The following is a 15886-nucleotide window of genomic DNA, read 5'->3' on the forward strand; positions in this document are numbered from 1 at the left end:
TTGTCCTTGGCGACCAGCAGGGAGACAGAAAACTCTGAGCATCACTCTTTTCTCAGAGCTTTAGGGGGGCTGCTTGTCTACAAACAGTTTCAAATATTCCAAATGAAGGGTGGGAAATAGTTCATTTTCTGGTAGGCTGCCTGCCAAGCTTTGCCTCATCATCATCATTATTTTTTTGGTGGGGGGGAAATAATCAAATACAGAGAAATATTGGCAAGTAAACACGCAGTACAATGTAATGTAATATTTTAAACCTCGCCATTAAACTTTTAATGGAAAGCAGTAAATGTGGCAATTAGGTAGGATATCTCCCTGACACACCCAAGTTGTGAACCACAAACCAAGATCACCACTTTTTTCTCCTTCCTCCATGCACAAGGCATTCAACAAGAGGGAGTGTCAAGAAAAGGTGTGGGGTTTGGGTGGTGGTGTTGTTCTGCTTGTGTTTTTTTAAAATTATTTCTCCAGCTGCTTTATATTATATAAGAACATCTGGACTGGATCATCCTCAGAACAGGGACACAGTGGCCCACAAGTCTGTCTGTGACAGCAGCCAAATACAGTTGTTTTAGGACAGGCAACTGGTGGTCCCAGATCCACCCCCACAGTCATTTTTTTCTTGGCCCCTGCTAGCTCTGCCAATTTTTATTTTTAGAACAAATGTAGTATGAAATAGAGATCCAATTCCACACTTTGGGTTGCATTCGACTAACTTTTATTCAGGGTAGACCCACTGAAATTGTTCATTAATTTCAATGGTTCTCTTCTGAGTAAGACTAACATTGAATTCAACTCTTTTGTTATTACAGTGGTACCTCGGGTTAAGTACTTAATTCGTTCCGGAGGTTTGTTCTTAAGCTGAAACTGTTCTTAACCTGAAGCACCACTTTAGCTAACGAGGCCTCCCGCTGCCGCCGCGCCACCGGAGCACAATTTCTGTTCTCATCCTGAAGCAAAGTTCTTAACCTGAGGTACTATTTCTGGGTCTCTAACCTGAAGTGTATGTAACCCAAGGAACCACTATACATTTTTGGTTACGTGCTTTATATATATTTAGATGTAGAGCTCTCCCTAAGGACATGTTCTCCGTAACTTCCTTTCCTGACCTAGATTAACATAAGAGGAGCCTTGCCCCTGGATCAGGCCAAAGGCCCAGCCAATCCAGCATCCTTTGCTTATTTATTTTACATTCTACAAAATTTACAGCTTTAAGAAACCTGATAAGCGGTTTACAAAAAAACAACAACAACCAAAAAAACCCTTGATAAAATTCTTGATTAAAAAAACCAGGTGTTTAAAAACATCCTGTTTTCACATTGGCCAATCAAATGCTTCAGCGGGAAGGCCGTAAACAGGACAGGAAGACAAGAGTTTTATGGGGCCAGTTTTATGATGGAGGTGGTGGTTCTGGGCTCCAAGAGTACTGTCTGGAGAACACAATGACCCTTGCGTAGTGCGACTGTCCAAAACACAAGGGCAGTATCCAAAAAGGGGGTCAGCCCCGCTCTGGCCTGGAACGCCTTGTTCTCCTTAGAGGTCTGCTTCTGCAGTGAAAATTTGAAGTCAGACTGAGACCCATGACAGAGGACTGCCATGATGTTTAAGACGCTTGTTCTGAAGACAACATAGGCAATGCATTGGTGGAGTGGGGTGGGGAACCTGGTGCTGACAGTTGTCCTTGCTAGCTGGAGATGGCGGGAGTTGTGAACCCAGCATCTTCTGGTGGGTCTCAGGTTCCCTGTCCATGTTGTAGAAAATGTCCCTCAAAGTAAGATTGCCCACGAGAAGATTACTTAACCCCCCCCAAACAAAATGTGTGCAGGGGCTCACAGCTGCCTGCACCACACTTACCTTAATCCAGAAGCCCATTCTTTCCAAACACCAGAGTTGCGATGAGACAGAGTAGAGACCTTCACTCTTGCTGCCCAAGGCAGCAGTGAGCCTTCCAGCTGAAAACAGGTTCGGGGGCAAAGCCCCAGTGACACCCACTGACTCCAACGGCATCCAGAGTCCACGGGTAAGAAGAGCAACCTTTATTAACCCATCCACCCAGGTTAATTTGGGCTTAAAAAAAACAACACAGGGGAGACGACTGTGTGGTTCTTTGAAGAAGGTGGTTGTCCGTCGCTTACCCCCCTCTCCTAGAGTCAGTCCCCCCACCTTCCACTTTTTCCGCCTCTCTCTTTTTTTTGCAAGCGCCTTGTGCTGTTTAAATGGGGCAAGTTGGAGAATCGGCAGCGGAGGGAAAAGCTTGTTTGGTCGGAGTGTCTCAGAACTCCACTCTGACTTCCGAAAATATATCAATATATATGTTTCTATCAGGGGTGCCTGTAAGAGGAAGCCCAGCCAAATAGAACCCCCTTACTTCTAGTAAAGGCAAGGGCGCTGTTTATTGGGGAGGGGGAATTGTCGACTGTGAAAGTGTTTTTATTTATTAATTTTTTAAAATACTAGGTTGCTTTTAATTTCTAGCCTAGAAATTGATTTCCTAACCATCTCAATAGGCTTCGCTGGGAGGGGGCGTCGTTTGAGAAATATCCCCTTTTGCAGGTGCACGTGTGAATGCATGTGGGTGGGTTTTTTAAAATTATTCTTAATAGCGGGGAGACAGACCTGTGGAAAAGTTGCAGGCTTGTGTGGGAGGGAAGGAAAGCAATGTTGCAGAGGTTGCGCTAAAGCAATTGCAATTTTTAAAATAAAAAATGCAGTTTTAAAAAATTACGTTTTTTGCAAGTGGCGGGGCAGGGGAGTGAAAGTGCGTTACCCGCGTGGAACGGAGAGAGAAAATAAGGCTGCTGCTGGTGGTGGTTGCAAGATTTTAGGTGACTGTAATATATATATATATATATATTAAAAAGAACCACTCGCACACAACCAGATTAAAAATAAAACGCCAGGCAAACGAGCAGGGAGAGCTGCGTGGGCTGGCAGGGCAAGCCAGAAGGGGATACTCCAGGCGGGAAAGTGGGGGGTGGGGGGAGTGAGAGAGAAAGAGAGAGAGAGAAAAGAGGTCGCTAGGCAGAGGCGCAGGGTCGATCCGCGGCTGGGGGGGGGAGCGGCGGCGGCAGGGGTGTGTGTGTGAGTGGAGATCAATAAACCTTTGGCGACCGAAACCATGTCTCCGGCGGCGGCGGCGGCAGCTGTGGCGGCGGCGGCGCCCTCTCCCTGGCCAAGATGTCAAGTATTAACCCGGAGGGGCAGATCTGCCGCCGCTGCCGCCGCCACCGCTCTGAACTCCTCCCGGGCGCATTAAGCTCGGGTTGCTGGCTGCGGGATCCCGGCGCCCCTTGGCTGCTGCGCCGCTGGGGAGCTTTGCAAGCGGGTTCGCCGCCGCCGCCGCCGCTCCAGCCGGCGCCTGCAAGGTGCTGCTTGTGCTGGGGCTGTTGCTGCTTTTGCTGCTGCTGCTGCTGCTGCTCTTGCGGGAGGCTCATTCCAAGCGCGCAACTTGCAGCCTGGGAAGAGCAGCCGCCGCCGCCGCCGGCTGAGCGCGCCGCTGTCGCCGCCACCATGCCGGCCATCAAGAGGGAGCGCCCGGACCGCGAGGAGCTGGCGCTGGCCGCCTTTAACCAGCCCATGGAGACCTTGCCCGACTACCTGGTCCCCTTGGCGGCGGCCGCCATCCCCGTGGTGACCCCGCACCCGCCTGCCTACGAGCAGATCTTCGCCACCGCTGCGCACCACCAGCACCATCATCACCACCACCAGCAGCAGCGCGCTTACCTGGACTTCCACGCGGCGCCCCACGCCGCCGCCCACTCCCACCCGCACCCCCTCCCCGAGGACCTGATGCTGGAGCGCTTCTCGTCCATCCCGGATTTCCAGCCCTTCTTCGACAACGGCGAGCCTTGCATCGAGGTGGAGTGCGGCGAGAACAAGGCGCTCCTATACATCAATAAGTTGTGCCAGGGCAGCAAAGGGCCCTCCATTCGCTACCGGGGAGAGTGGCTCACTCCCAACGAGTTCCAGTTCGTCAGCGGCCGGGAGACCGCCAAGGACTGGAAGCGGAGCATCCGGCACAAAGGTACCGACCGACCGGCGGGGAAGAGAGCGAGCTAGCCGGGGCGGGAAGCCGGGGCGCGCCAGGCGACGGGGGCTGCTCCTTTCTGCTTGCTCGGCTGGCTTCTCTCTGGGGCGAAAGTGCCGGCTTTCGAGGCGCACAGGGCTCCTCGTCAGGCGGCTGGTGGGGAAAAGTAGGTAGGGTGTGTATGATTTTAGAAGGCTGAAACTCCCTCTCCCTCAGCCATCAGTAGACGGAGCAAGCCTTTGCATCGTCCCGATCTCGGACAAGGGAAGCGGGGTGGGGTGTGGACAGGCTTGGTAAGCTTTACTTTTTCACAGGGCTCTTCGTTTTACCGGAAATAGTATGCAACTGCTAAAATGATATGTGGCTTGGGTTCAAGTGTCTCCGCGCCCCGTTATCCCGTAATCGCGTGGTGGGTTGATCGTTGCTCACTGAATGTTACGGGGAGGAATCTCTGTTCATGTTCAGAGGCACTCTTGACTCCTTTGCTCATTCCCGGAGATTCGACGTTCTGGTGGGAGGGGCGTGACCGCGTTAACTATCGGCGCGTGTTAGAAGAGAGTCCCGTCAAACTGGGAAACTCCCGCGGTTTTCCGAGGGGGCGCGTTCCCAGTTCCCTCTCCACCGCCGAATCCCTGGATGCCCAGCGGGGGCAACAGCTGTCGGCCAGCGGGTGTGCGGGATGATGTTCCGCGAGGGTTTGTAAGTGCGTCTTTCACAAGCCTTGTCCTCCGCCCCACCTTTTATAAACTGCCCTTTTTACTTTCGGAAAGTCAAACTGACACAAACACGCCTTTAAGTGAAACTCGCCTTTCGTGCGTGTGAACGAACCAACGCCGCGAATGCGCTGCAGAATCCGAAAGAACCGACGGCGGTGACGAAGTTTTCGCGCGTGCTTAGAAAGTTGAAGACACTTATTGATGCGCGCCTCTTGTATTTTGCGGGCCAAGTAAAACCGAGGGTGGATTATTTATTTTTTTTAAGAGCGGTGGCGGCAGCATGTGCCCATGGGGGGGGGAAAGAGCTTGTACTTGTTGGGCGGTGGCGGAGTCTCGCGCGCGCGCGCGCCAGTTGGAGGGGGGGGGGGGAGGTTGAGGATTGGAAGAGACTCGTCTTTCCTCCACTTCAAACCAGAGCCGCCTGGCGCGGAGCGAAGGACTGTCTGGAGCACGCCTCCGAAGTGACCCGAGGCTGCAACTTCTCGAGGCCAGGCTGAGCCGAGAAGCCGCCAGCGCTTTGGCGCCCGGAGTCTGGTGTGTGTTTCTGGGCTCTTTTTGTGTGTGTTCGTGTAGTGGGGGATCGAAGCAGGACTGCAAAGAGCAAAGGGTCGACAGAGATACATACTCCTATCCTTTTTGGAGCTGCCTCGCGCGTTGTTTTCTCTGCTGCCCCGACGGCGCGTCCCCTTTGAGGCGCTGCTCGCCTGGCTGCGGAGTTGTGGTTTTGGCGCTGGGAGCCCTTCGCGGTTGTGTCTGCACAGCTGCTGTTTACGTCTAGCTCAGCGTGTGTATGTGTGAATGGCGCGCCCGCCCCGTCACCCCTCCCCCCCCCGCCTGCCAAACCGAAGCTCTTCGCTCTTCTCTCTTCTCCAAGTGAGTGTAGTTTTTGCGCCGGGGCGGCTGGGCGAGACTTTGGAGAACCCCCTTTGCGCTGCTGCTCCTCTGCGACTGGCGGGAGCGCTTTTCGCGCGGTTGCCTCGCCTCTCGCCCGCACCCCCCCTGAATGGCAAGTGAGGCGCAGCAACCTCGCTGCTTTCTGGATTGGAGGGGGGGGAGGGGTGTTCAAAAACGCAAGCTTCGTGTTTGCGCGTAGCGTGCCGTTCTTAGAGGGCGCGATCCTAACTTGGGAGTAAGTCCCTCTGAACTCTGCGGGGCCGACTTCCAAGTATGTGTGTGTCTTGTGAGAGATTGCATTTTTTACCGGCGTCGCAATGAGCGGAGCTGCTCTCTCCCCCCCACCTCGGACAGGCAAGAGGCACGTGGACCTGTGGTGTCCCTCCTCCAACCCGCAGTGTGGCGTCTTCCGTGGCTTGCTGTTGATCTGCCGCTTGCGTCCCGATCCGGGACTGGCCTCGATGCTTTTGGGTCGCCCCTTCCGCCGACGCTGAGGTTAAGCGGAGGAGCGGGTCGGGTCGGGGGGGGGGTGGCGACCGCGGGTCTGCTGCGCCTGCCTTGCTCTGCTCTGGAAGCGCGCCTGTGGGTGGGGGGGGGGGGAGTCGCTTCGGAGAGGGCTGATGCGAATAGAAACCGAAATCCCAACCCCAGCCGCTCAGTCCGGATCCGCCAATGCGCCGAGGCAGGTGGGTGGCGGTGGCGAGGGAGCTGGTGGGTGGGAGGGAGGTCTGTGCTGGCGGCTACTCCTCTTCCCTCCTCCTCCTCCTCCTCCTTTATTAACAATTTAATTTCACAAAATCTCCCCACACCTTCGCCCCAGCGACTTTCCCCGGGAAAAGTGGAGCGGCAAGCGGGTGCGTCGTCGTTGCTGTTGTGCAAGGAGGCGAGGATCGCCCCTGTGGCTTGCATTGGCGCGCGCGCTCTTTTTTACACCCCCCCCCCCCCGCGCGCCTCATTTTATTTTATTTTATTGCCCGGGCTCGGGGAGGCAGCTGAGGCTGGGGCGAAGCGGGGGCCGGAGAGCTGGGTGAAGGAGGTGGGAAGCCCAAGAGGCGTCCGCCTTGACATGTCATTAGCCGAGGGCTGCATGTGTCACGCCGAGGGTCCCAAGAGCCATTAGGAGGTGACTGACACCTCGCCTTGTTTATTGATCGCCTCGAGGAGGAGGAGAGCGGCTGTTGCTGCCGCCGCTCTAATGATGCTGCTACCCCCTTCCTCCGGCCGCCTTCAGGAAAAGTCCCCTCATTCCTCTGGGGAGGAGAGCTGGTGTTCAAGGGATGGAGAAAAGAGTTTTTCAGGGGCAGGGGGGCTAAGCTCCCTGCGCTCCCCGCCTGTCTCTTCAGCCTGTTGTTTGCCTTTCTTTACCTGCTTTCAGTTGTGTGTGTTTTATCCTTTGAGTGCTGGCGTCATGGCTGTGAATTGCAAATGCAGGCATCTTGAATGGTGTTTGCTTGATGCAGGGGGAGGCGGGGTGGGTGCAGAGCGGCTCTGCTTCTCCAAGGCTTCTCCTTTTCAGGGTTCCCCTATTATTTTTCAGCCTGGCGAACATTTTTAACAAGGTTAGATAGGGGCTAATGAGCGCTGCTAGTCCTTTTCATCATTTCTACAGGGTACAAAGTTCAATTAGGGTGCAAGCCAGGGCCCTGTAAAAGGGGGTGGGTGGGTAGAGGCTGGCTTGTTTTGTGCAAAGCCTCTCAGTCTCTCTCGCTCTCTTTCTTTTTAAAAGCCAAACTAAATACTTGTTTTGTTCTTTCCATTCCCCCATTCCCCTCTTTTTTCTTTTTCATCCAGGGAAAAGTTTGAAGACTCTTATGTCCAAAGGAATCTTACAGGTACATCCTCCAATCTGTGATTGCCCTGGGTGTCGAATTTCGTCTCCAGTGGTAAGATGATTGCGAAAAACCAAAATGAGAACGCAAAGAAATAATTTCTCTGTTTTAATATTTGGCCACATTTCTATTTGATAATTTCTTCATCTATCCACCCCTGCCGGTGTGCACACTGTTTTTTAAGTATATGTGTGACTGCTGGTGGGAGACAGTGGTTTGTGGTCCTCTGTGACAATTGAGAGAGCTATATCCTGCGATGTTCTTATGCTGAATGCATCTAGTTTTAGCTCCATGTTAGCGAGGAGGGCTCAGGGTTGCAGCCTCCAATAGGCAGGCAAAACTGCTGTTCAAGGATGCCAGCTCAAGTGTTTGCGAGCTTTCTATCAGCTTTCTTGGTCATCCATTTCCCCTTTCTGGTATATTATTCAGCAGTGCAAAATAGTCCGTGTAAGAGGATTTGAAGTTAGATTATGATATTGGAATGTGCATGTTTTGGAACTGTTGGCAAAAGACTGCAGGAATAACAATCCTATCTTGAAAAAAGAAGAGAACACTATGTTCATAAAAATAATAATAATAATATTTTTTTGAAAATGGGAATAATGTACAGCATTAGTAGGGTTCAATTAAATGGAAGGCCCTTTTCTCAACTGTGCCGATACTTCAATCAATGAGACATACTTTCACGTAAATGTGCTTACACTTAAGGCAGCTGGTTTTGCACACTCTAGCACCCTTCTGTACTCTAAATTGGAATGATGAAACAATGGGGTGGGGTTCCCAGCCCCACACCTTTCAAATCATATTTATGAGCAAAGAGTGGATTTGCAACCCACATTATGTGTATAGAATCTGGAGCAGGAATCCGTAATTCTCTGCAGTTGATGAGTGTGATGTCGTTAAGAATATAGGGTTTGGGTTTCAGTTTGTGATTACTGAATTGACTCGCATCAGTACTTTTCGACAATTGCATGGCATCCTATTTTTTTTCCTGGTAAAGGTGGTGTTAAACGAAGTGATATAACACAAAGTGAGGCTTGTTGAGTAAGAAGTGCATCTGTACATCTATAAACATTTGTAAATGAGCACTGAATGCCAAATGAGGATTTGTGGGTCTGTGAAGTGCAAATGTGGTTATTGACAGCTGATTATTTGCAGTATATGGCTTGGTTGGTGGTATGTTCATTTCCAAAAATTCCATTACGTTTTTTTGTGTGTGCGATGAGGGAGACCCCAGGGTCATCACAGCGAAACCTATCTGAGGCTGGTTTAAATTCATAGTGTAGATGTGCTCATAAGAGAGCTGATTTGAGGGTGGCCAGTTCTTCAGCCTTGGAGAGCCTGATCCTACCTACCCCAATTAAATTGTATTGGCAGTGGGGGGCTGGCAATCTATAATATGTTTATATTATCACTCACCAGCTTCAGTAGATATGCTGGGGAAAGTCCAGAGCCCCCAGGCTCTAGACACTAGGTGGGCTTTTCTTCTTTGTACAGTGGTGGGCACTTCTCTGATTGGGATATGTGAGATCTAGAGGCCGCTGCAACATTGCAGATATCTTGGGTTGCTCTTTGGGAAGGGTGGTAGCTGCTGCCTGAGAGGGAAAAATGTGCTTTGTTGTTGTTGTTGTTTGCCAGCAGGTCTCAGGGCAGGTTGCAACAATTTAACGCTCAGAATTAAAAGCAGCTAAAACAAATTTTGCTTGTAAGAATAGGGTCCTGAAAATACACACCTCAAGTGTCAGAGGCCGGAGTGAAGAGGTTGCCTCTTCAAGCATTCAAGGAGGAAGTCCACAGTTTGGGGGCTGCCACATGGAATGCCCCGAACTTCTGAGGGTAGCATAACTACCAACACACACACACACACACACACACACACACGTTTATCTTAACACCCGAGAGGGTCTGTAGGTAAGAAGGATAGTTGTCAGTGCCTTAAATTGGTCCCAGAAACAATGGCAGCCAATGGAATTATTTGCGGTTATATGGGTTCTAAAGACAACCCCTGTTAGTAATCTGGCCACTGCACTTTGAACCAGTCGAGGTTTCTGAGTCATCTGTAAGGGGAGCCCTGCTGTAGGCCAGGGATGGAGAACCTGTGGCTTTTCTGATGCTGTTGCACTCAAATTTCCATCAGTCTTAGCCAGTATGGACAGTGTCAGGATTAATGGGAGCTGGAATCCTGATGACCTCTTGGGGGCCCACAGGTATCCCCACCTTTGTAACAGGCTGTTGCTTAAGTCATTCAGGATAATCCAGTTCTAGTTTAAGTTCAGCACACCCAGAAAGGGATTAATCCAAGTTTACGCCTGTCCCTTCACAGAGTGAACTGGTTTAATTCATTTTCAGTTCACAGTTTGTCCAAATGATCCTGGCAAAATAATAATAATAATAATAATAATAATAATAATAATTTATTATTATCTCAAAGTGAGTTAAAAATAAAATTAAAACCAATATACAGCTAAAACGAAACAAAAACTAAAAAATATTGTGTTTCCATAAAAAAAGGAGTCCAGCACATCTCACCCACTGAAAGAGGCCACCATATCTAAATGCTATAAGCTGCTGTGCCGAGGTATAAAATATACTTCAGAAGACTAAGGAAGCATTAAAAAACCACACAGTGGAATTGGGTCGTTTATTTCCTCCAGTACTTATTATATTTAAGCTTACAAGTCCAAAGAGTAAGAGAATGAACACAAAGATGAACTTCACATCTTTCTATCCCACAAAACAAACTTAATTCATCTTCAGTTCGCCCAGCAATTATGGGAATTATTTACAGGTGTAGTTTAGGGAGTTTTTAATTAATTAACTGAACTTGGTAACGCAGGGCTAGTTCACTTCAAGCACTGTTTGTGCCTCTTACGAAGTGGGGCTCTTTAGTGTCCAAATGCATAGGCCCTAATATTTTTTTAGTCTTGTCAAGAAGTTTCTTTATTGTTTCTGCTGCAACAAATGTAACATGGCTGCCACACTGGAAGGCTGGAGCCACTGTCACCTAAGGGTGCGTTCTTATGAGCACCCTTCCCTTTTTTGGGCGCTGTTGTGCTGAACAGGAAGTGTACAAAGTGGTATCTCCCCTCACCACAAAATGGGAACTGTGGTGTAGTTAGTTTATTTTAGGCTTTCACCAGGGGCAGGCAGGGTTCGCTTTGGATCAGGTATATGGAACCTTTGACCCTCCGGATATTGCTGAACTACAGCTCCTATCACCCCCAGCCATTGGGCATACTTACAAGGGCTGATGGAAGTTGTTGAGCAACATATGGAGGGCCAAAGGTTCCTGACATCTGCTGTGGATGGCAATGTGTATTACTTCACCTATTTTAAATACAGTGGTACCTCGAGTTACAAACGCCTCAGGTTACAAATGCCTCAGGTTACAAACTCTACTAACCTGGAAGAGTTACCTTGAGTTGAGAACTTTGCCCCAGGATGAGAACAGATATCATCATCATCATCATTATCAAACCTTTATTGGCATCACTTACAAACATTCAGAATAAATGGGCCAATGCGATCTCGTCGCCATTTCAACAGTACAATCATTTGCCAAAGGGAAGAAGAGGCGAGCAATCTATTTCACCTCTGTGGGTCTCCAGTAAGGGCAGGGTCCTGTTGCGTACTTTGGCGGCAAAAAATCAAATAGAGGAACTTAGCTACTGTCTTGGTGAGCTCTTGGTCTCTTCCCTGTAATAAGAAGTGTATAACCTCTGTCTCTGGTTTCCGCATTGGGATACATAGATGGTCTAAGACTTGTTGGCGGAGATCAAGTACAGAAATCGTGTGCTGGTGGCGCAGCGGCAGCAAGAGGCCCCATTAGCGAAAGCATGCCTTTAGTTAAGAACAGTTTCAGGTTAAGAACGGACCTCTGGAACGAATTAAGTTCATAACTAGAGGTACCACTGTATAGTATAGTAAGCCAACCCTGCTGTATTCTGCTCAGTACGACCGTCAAACTCTGCCCCAAAGCCCTATCTTTAATGCACCAGTGAACTTGAATAAGAGAACATGGATCCATTAGGACAAATGACGCATTACCCCACCAACCTCAGGCAGCTCCCTCTCCCGTCTTCTTACTTATAGCCAGTCCTGTTGGGTTGACCCTAGCTGTCAGCTTCCTCCTCCTCCTCAGTCTTAGCATTGCCCCTTGTAGAACCTAGCAGTGAGGAGAAGGGGGAGGATGGAGACAAAAGTTGAATTACTTGGCTTTGCTTGTCATTGGCTCTGGCTCTGTGTGGGCTCCCTACTCTCCACCCTGCCAGTCTCAATGGACACCAGCCATCACTGATACTTCTAGATCCTTTACTGTTGGTTGAGGTTCAAGTGGCCTTGGTGGCACAGAGTGCTTTCATCAGCTTTGGCTGGTATTCGAGCTACACTCCTATCTGGACAGGGATAGCCTAATGTCTTTTGTCTATGCTCTGGTAACCTCTAGGTTAGATTACAACAACGTGTTATCCATGGGGCTGCCTCTGAAGACTGCTTGGAAACTTCAGCTGGTGCAGAGTTCAGTGACTAGGTTGCTCACCAGGACAGGACGGTTTGAGCATATAACACCAATCCTGGCCTGACTGCACTAGCTGCCAATTAGTTTCCAGGCCCAATTCAAAGCGCTGCATTTGACCTATAAAGCCTTAAACAGCTCAGGACCACAATACCTCGCCTCCTCATATGAAGCTACCCAGACCTTTCAATCATCATAGGTCCTTCTTTGTGTGCCTTCTCCATGAGAACAGGCCTTTTCTGCAGTGGCTCCACATTTGTGGAATGCTCTCCCCAGAGAGGTTCACCTGGTGCCTTCATGACATATCTTTAGGCAGGGGTTGAACTAGGCTCTATTTCACCTGGGTCAAAGACCCAGTTTGGCACCCTCGCCCATGTACATTTGTATGCGAGCGCGCACACACACAGAGAGACTGGGAGCGTCAATGGCACCCCTCTGGAGGCTTCACCTGGGGCAAAAAACCTGGCTGCCCCCTCCCCCGGTAGCTAGGGATTTACTTTGGGTACCAGGCGAAAACATTCCTCTTCACCTGGGACTGGGGCTGATTAAACAACCAATGGCCTTTTAAACTGGGTCTGGTGGGGTGTTATTGCTTTGCTTGTTATTATGTTACGTATTTTTTTGTTTTTTTATACTGTAAACCGCTCTGTGTTTCTTGGATGAACATGGGCACAAGCAGGGCAGAGCTGAAATACACAAGATCAAATAGTCAGTCTAAAGAGCTGCAGAGTCTCTTAATTAAAAGAAGGGTAGAAACTTCTGAAGCTTTGCTTGCTTGCTTTTGCCACATTATTGAGCTTCCGTGTCATTCTCGCTACAGCCCCCCACCCCGCCAGCAGCTCTCTGAGAAGAGAACTATAAAGGTGCTCCTGGTGTAGATGATTATTTTAAATTGTTAGCCAAAAATAGTTTATAGCATGTAGAACTCCCTGGAACGTGGAGTACCTGGAAGTTTGGGTAGTAAAGCAAGTGTTTCACAGTTTGTTTTATAACTCTAGTTTTATAGGTTAAACTTGCCTGCTTTTAATCCTAGGTGTCATAAGCAGTGTGCCATTTTCATGGTTTCACAGCAACAATGATAATTGGAAGCACAGCAGATTCAGGTTTCCTTGAGATGGTGATTCTATAAGGCTGAAAAAGTCACATGCATTTTGACAGCAACACAATTTATAGCTGTGGAGTGCACTAAATAAAATATTGTGTGGCTATTTACATATAAAATACATGTCTGAAGGGAAGGCTTGTTGGGAAGGGAAAAGGGCTTTTGACACATGGTTTGCTGAGTCTGCATTAATATACGTTAATTGGTCCTTTATGATATATGGTACTTTCTATATAGGGTCATGCTAGGTTTGATGACTGGGGCGATTTTGTGCAGTGCATATTCACAAGGTGTTTGCCAATATGGGTCTTTGTGTGGCTGATTGCTGCACATTTTGGAAGAGTGGCATGCTCACACCTGTCTGTGTACAATTTGCCAAATGGCAACTTGCAGGGGTTCCATAGAAGCTGCTTTGTATGTGCATATGTGTACATCTGTCTGTGCAAAAGCAGTTGTGCACTTTATATGGAGAATCCCACTTCCAAAGGAAGTGTAAAGCATGCTGTCTGCTGTAAAAGAGAGGAGTAATAAGGCAAAGAGTAAATTTCTACTCTGCTTGTGGCTAACTCTCTTCCTTCCTGCAAATACGAAATCAGTGGCACCTTCAGCATGTATAATCTTCTTTAGATCACACTTATTTGTCTTGATCGGCCTAACAAATAAGTTCATACAATTTATTTCTCTTCCCCCATTTTACTAACCCAAGTGCCTAAATATCCCTTACTCAGCCACATGTCAGCCTAAAGGAAAACCAGCCTTTAGAATGCTTCCCTACCTGGTTGCCTGGAGTTAATTCTAAACTTGCTGCAGGTGACCAAGCAAATGCATAAGATAGTGGCTTTGGGCACTGGCGGAGGAAGAGGTGTGCGGGGGGGGGGGGAGCGTACCGCCCACGGCAGCGTGATCCCGGAGGGGTGCCATCATGGCTGCTCCCCCTGCCCACGCTGGGTGCCATGCCCCTACAGGCGGTGCGCCACGCCCCCGGCTGCTCTCCGCCCCCCAGTGCTGGAGCATGAAGCTCTGCCGCTGGCATTGGGTCTGCATACAGGGCCTTCCAATGTATACTCAAAGATTATACGAGCAAGATTTCACCTATTTCTGTCAACATCAGGGGATGTTCCCACCCTGTTGCAGTCTTGATGCGTGAAGCTTTTTCCCACTGAAGTAGAAAGAACAACAATATTGCAGAATTTGTGTGTTTTTGTAGCTTTGGATTGAGGCCATTGTCTTTTACTGTTTAACTTCTTAGGGAGGTTATCTTGATGGGTTTTACACTAGGCTTTTCAAAAGCAGGGAAATATTTAACTTCAAAGTATCCTTCTGGGAGTCCATCCACCAAATAAAATCCACTCCACTCCCCACTCTCTTTAAAATGCTGTCATGTCAGTAACGGTTGGTTCCCTTCTGGGAACGGCATGCTCAGCAATCTTAGCAAGGCTGAAGAACAATGGGGAGTCTTCTAATAGCATGATGCAACCTCCCACGTTGGAGAAGCTCTGTAGTTCAGTGGCAGAGCATCTGCTTTGCACACAGTGGCACTTGGAAGGTCCCAGGTTCAGTCCCCGGCATCTCCAGGTAGGGCTGGAAATGTCTCAGTCTGAAACCCTATACCATGAGTAGGCAAACTAAGGCCCGGGGGCCGGATCCGGTCCAATTGCCTTCTAAATCCGGCCTGCGGACTGTCCGGGAATCTGCATGTTTTTACATGAGTATAGTGTGTGCTTTTATTTAAAATGCATCTCTGGGTTATTTGTGGGGCATAGGAATTTGTTCATTTTATTTTTTTCAAAATATAGTCCAGCCCCCCACTAGGGACAGTGGACCGGCCCCCTGCTGAAAAAGTTTGCTGACCCCTGCCCTATACAGTGGAACCTCATGTTACGTACTGCCCTCCTTATGAATGCTTTGGGTTACGAACTCCTCTAACCTGGAAGTAGATGCTCCCAGTTGCGAACTTTGCCCTGGGATGTGAGCGGAAGTTGCGCTCCAGTGGTGCGGCAGCAGCGGGAGGCATCATTAGTGAAAGCGCACCTCATGTTAAGAATGGTTTCGGGTTACAAACGGACCTCCGGAACGAATTAAGTTCGTAACCGGAGGCACCACTGTAGAGAGGCTTCTGAGCTAGATGGACCAATGGTCTGTTAGCTTCCTATGCTTCTTGGAAACAATGCCCCAGTGTATTTAGACAGCTACTCAAAAGTAACCCTGCAAAAGCATCCAGGTGAAGAATGCATGACCAAAATGGAAAAAATAAAACAAAAATCACTTCCAATGCCTACCTAAAAACCATCAGGGATGAGGCCAGTTATAGTGTCTCTAGAAAAGTCCCTAGGAAAGTTCATTATGAGGCTGCTGCCACAGCCAAAACTGGGCCCTGTCTTGATCACCCTGACACTGACGACAACTTTATTTAGACAGTGGGACAAAAACAAACAAACCCAAGGCCTCCAGTGATTATGAGTGTAGCCAACTGGCCAGTTCACATGGGAAAAGGTGGTCTTTCAGATACCCTAATCCAAAACAGTGTAGGGCAGGAAGGGCAGGTGAGTCTTTGGCCCTGAATTCCCATCAGCCACTGCCAGCGTGGCCAGTGGTGTGGGATGATGGGAGTTGTAGTTCGGTAACATCTGAAGGGCCAGTAGTTCCCCACCTCAAATGTATAATAGATCCGAGGACCAAGACCTTGATTTGTGCATTGCACTTGACTCCATTGTCCCTTGAGTTGCATTTTGAAAAGGCAGAGCAAACACACACACATACACCCACACACAATAAACTTGCACAGTTATGATGGGGCTGCTGTGTTGG

General features: G+C 49.2%; 1 protein-coding gene across 16 annotated transcripts in view; it reads left to right on the plus strand.

Annotated features, from left to right (window-relative positions):
- SAMD11 (sterile alpha motif domain containing 11) overlaps positions 1-15886 on the plus strand; it is a 317376-nt gene that overhangs the window by 156123 nt on the left and 145367 nt on the right. For 3 of the 16 annotated variants that reach the window (XM_083453809.1, XM_083453803.1, XM_083453810.1), the window contains one exon: positions 7426-7517. In XM_083453809.1, the coding sequence (XP_083309935.1) occupies positions 7446-7517 (72 nt within the window). In that variant the 5' untranslated portion in view covers positions 7426-7445. Of the gene's footprint in view, positions 1-3100; positions 4022-4599; positions 4724-5054; positions 5275-6006; positions 6321-7425; positions 7518-15886 lie in introns of those variants that run through there. The other 13 variants (XM_083453806.1, XM_083453805.1, XM_083453804.1 and 10 more) reach the window with 13 other exon arrangements.

Source organism: Podarcis tiliguerta (assembly GCF_965153285.1).
Source record: "Podarcis tiliguerta genome assembly, chromosome: 8".
NCBI lineage: Eukaryota > Metazoa > Chordata > Lepidosauria > Squamata > Lacertidae > Podarcis > Podarcis tiliguerta.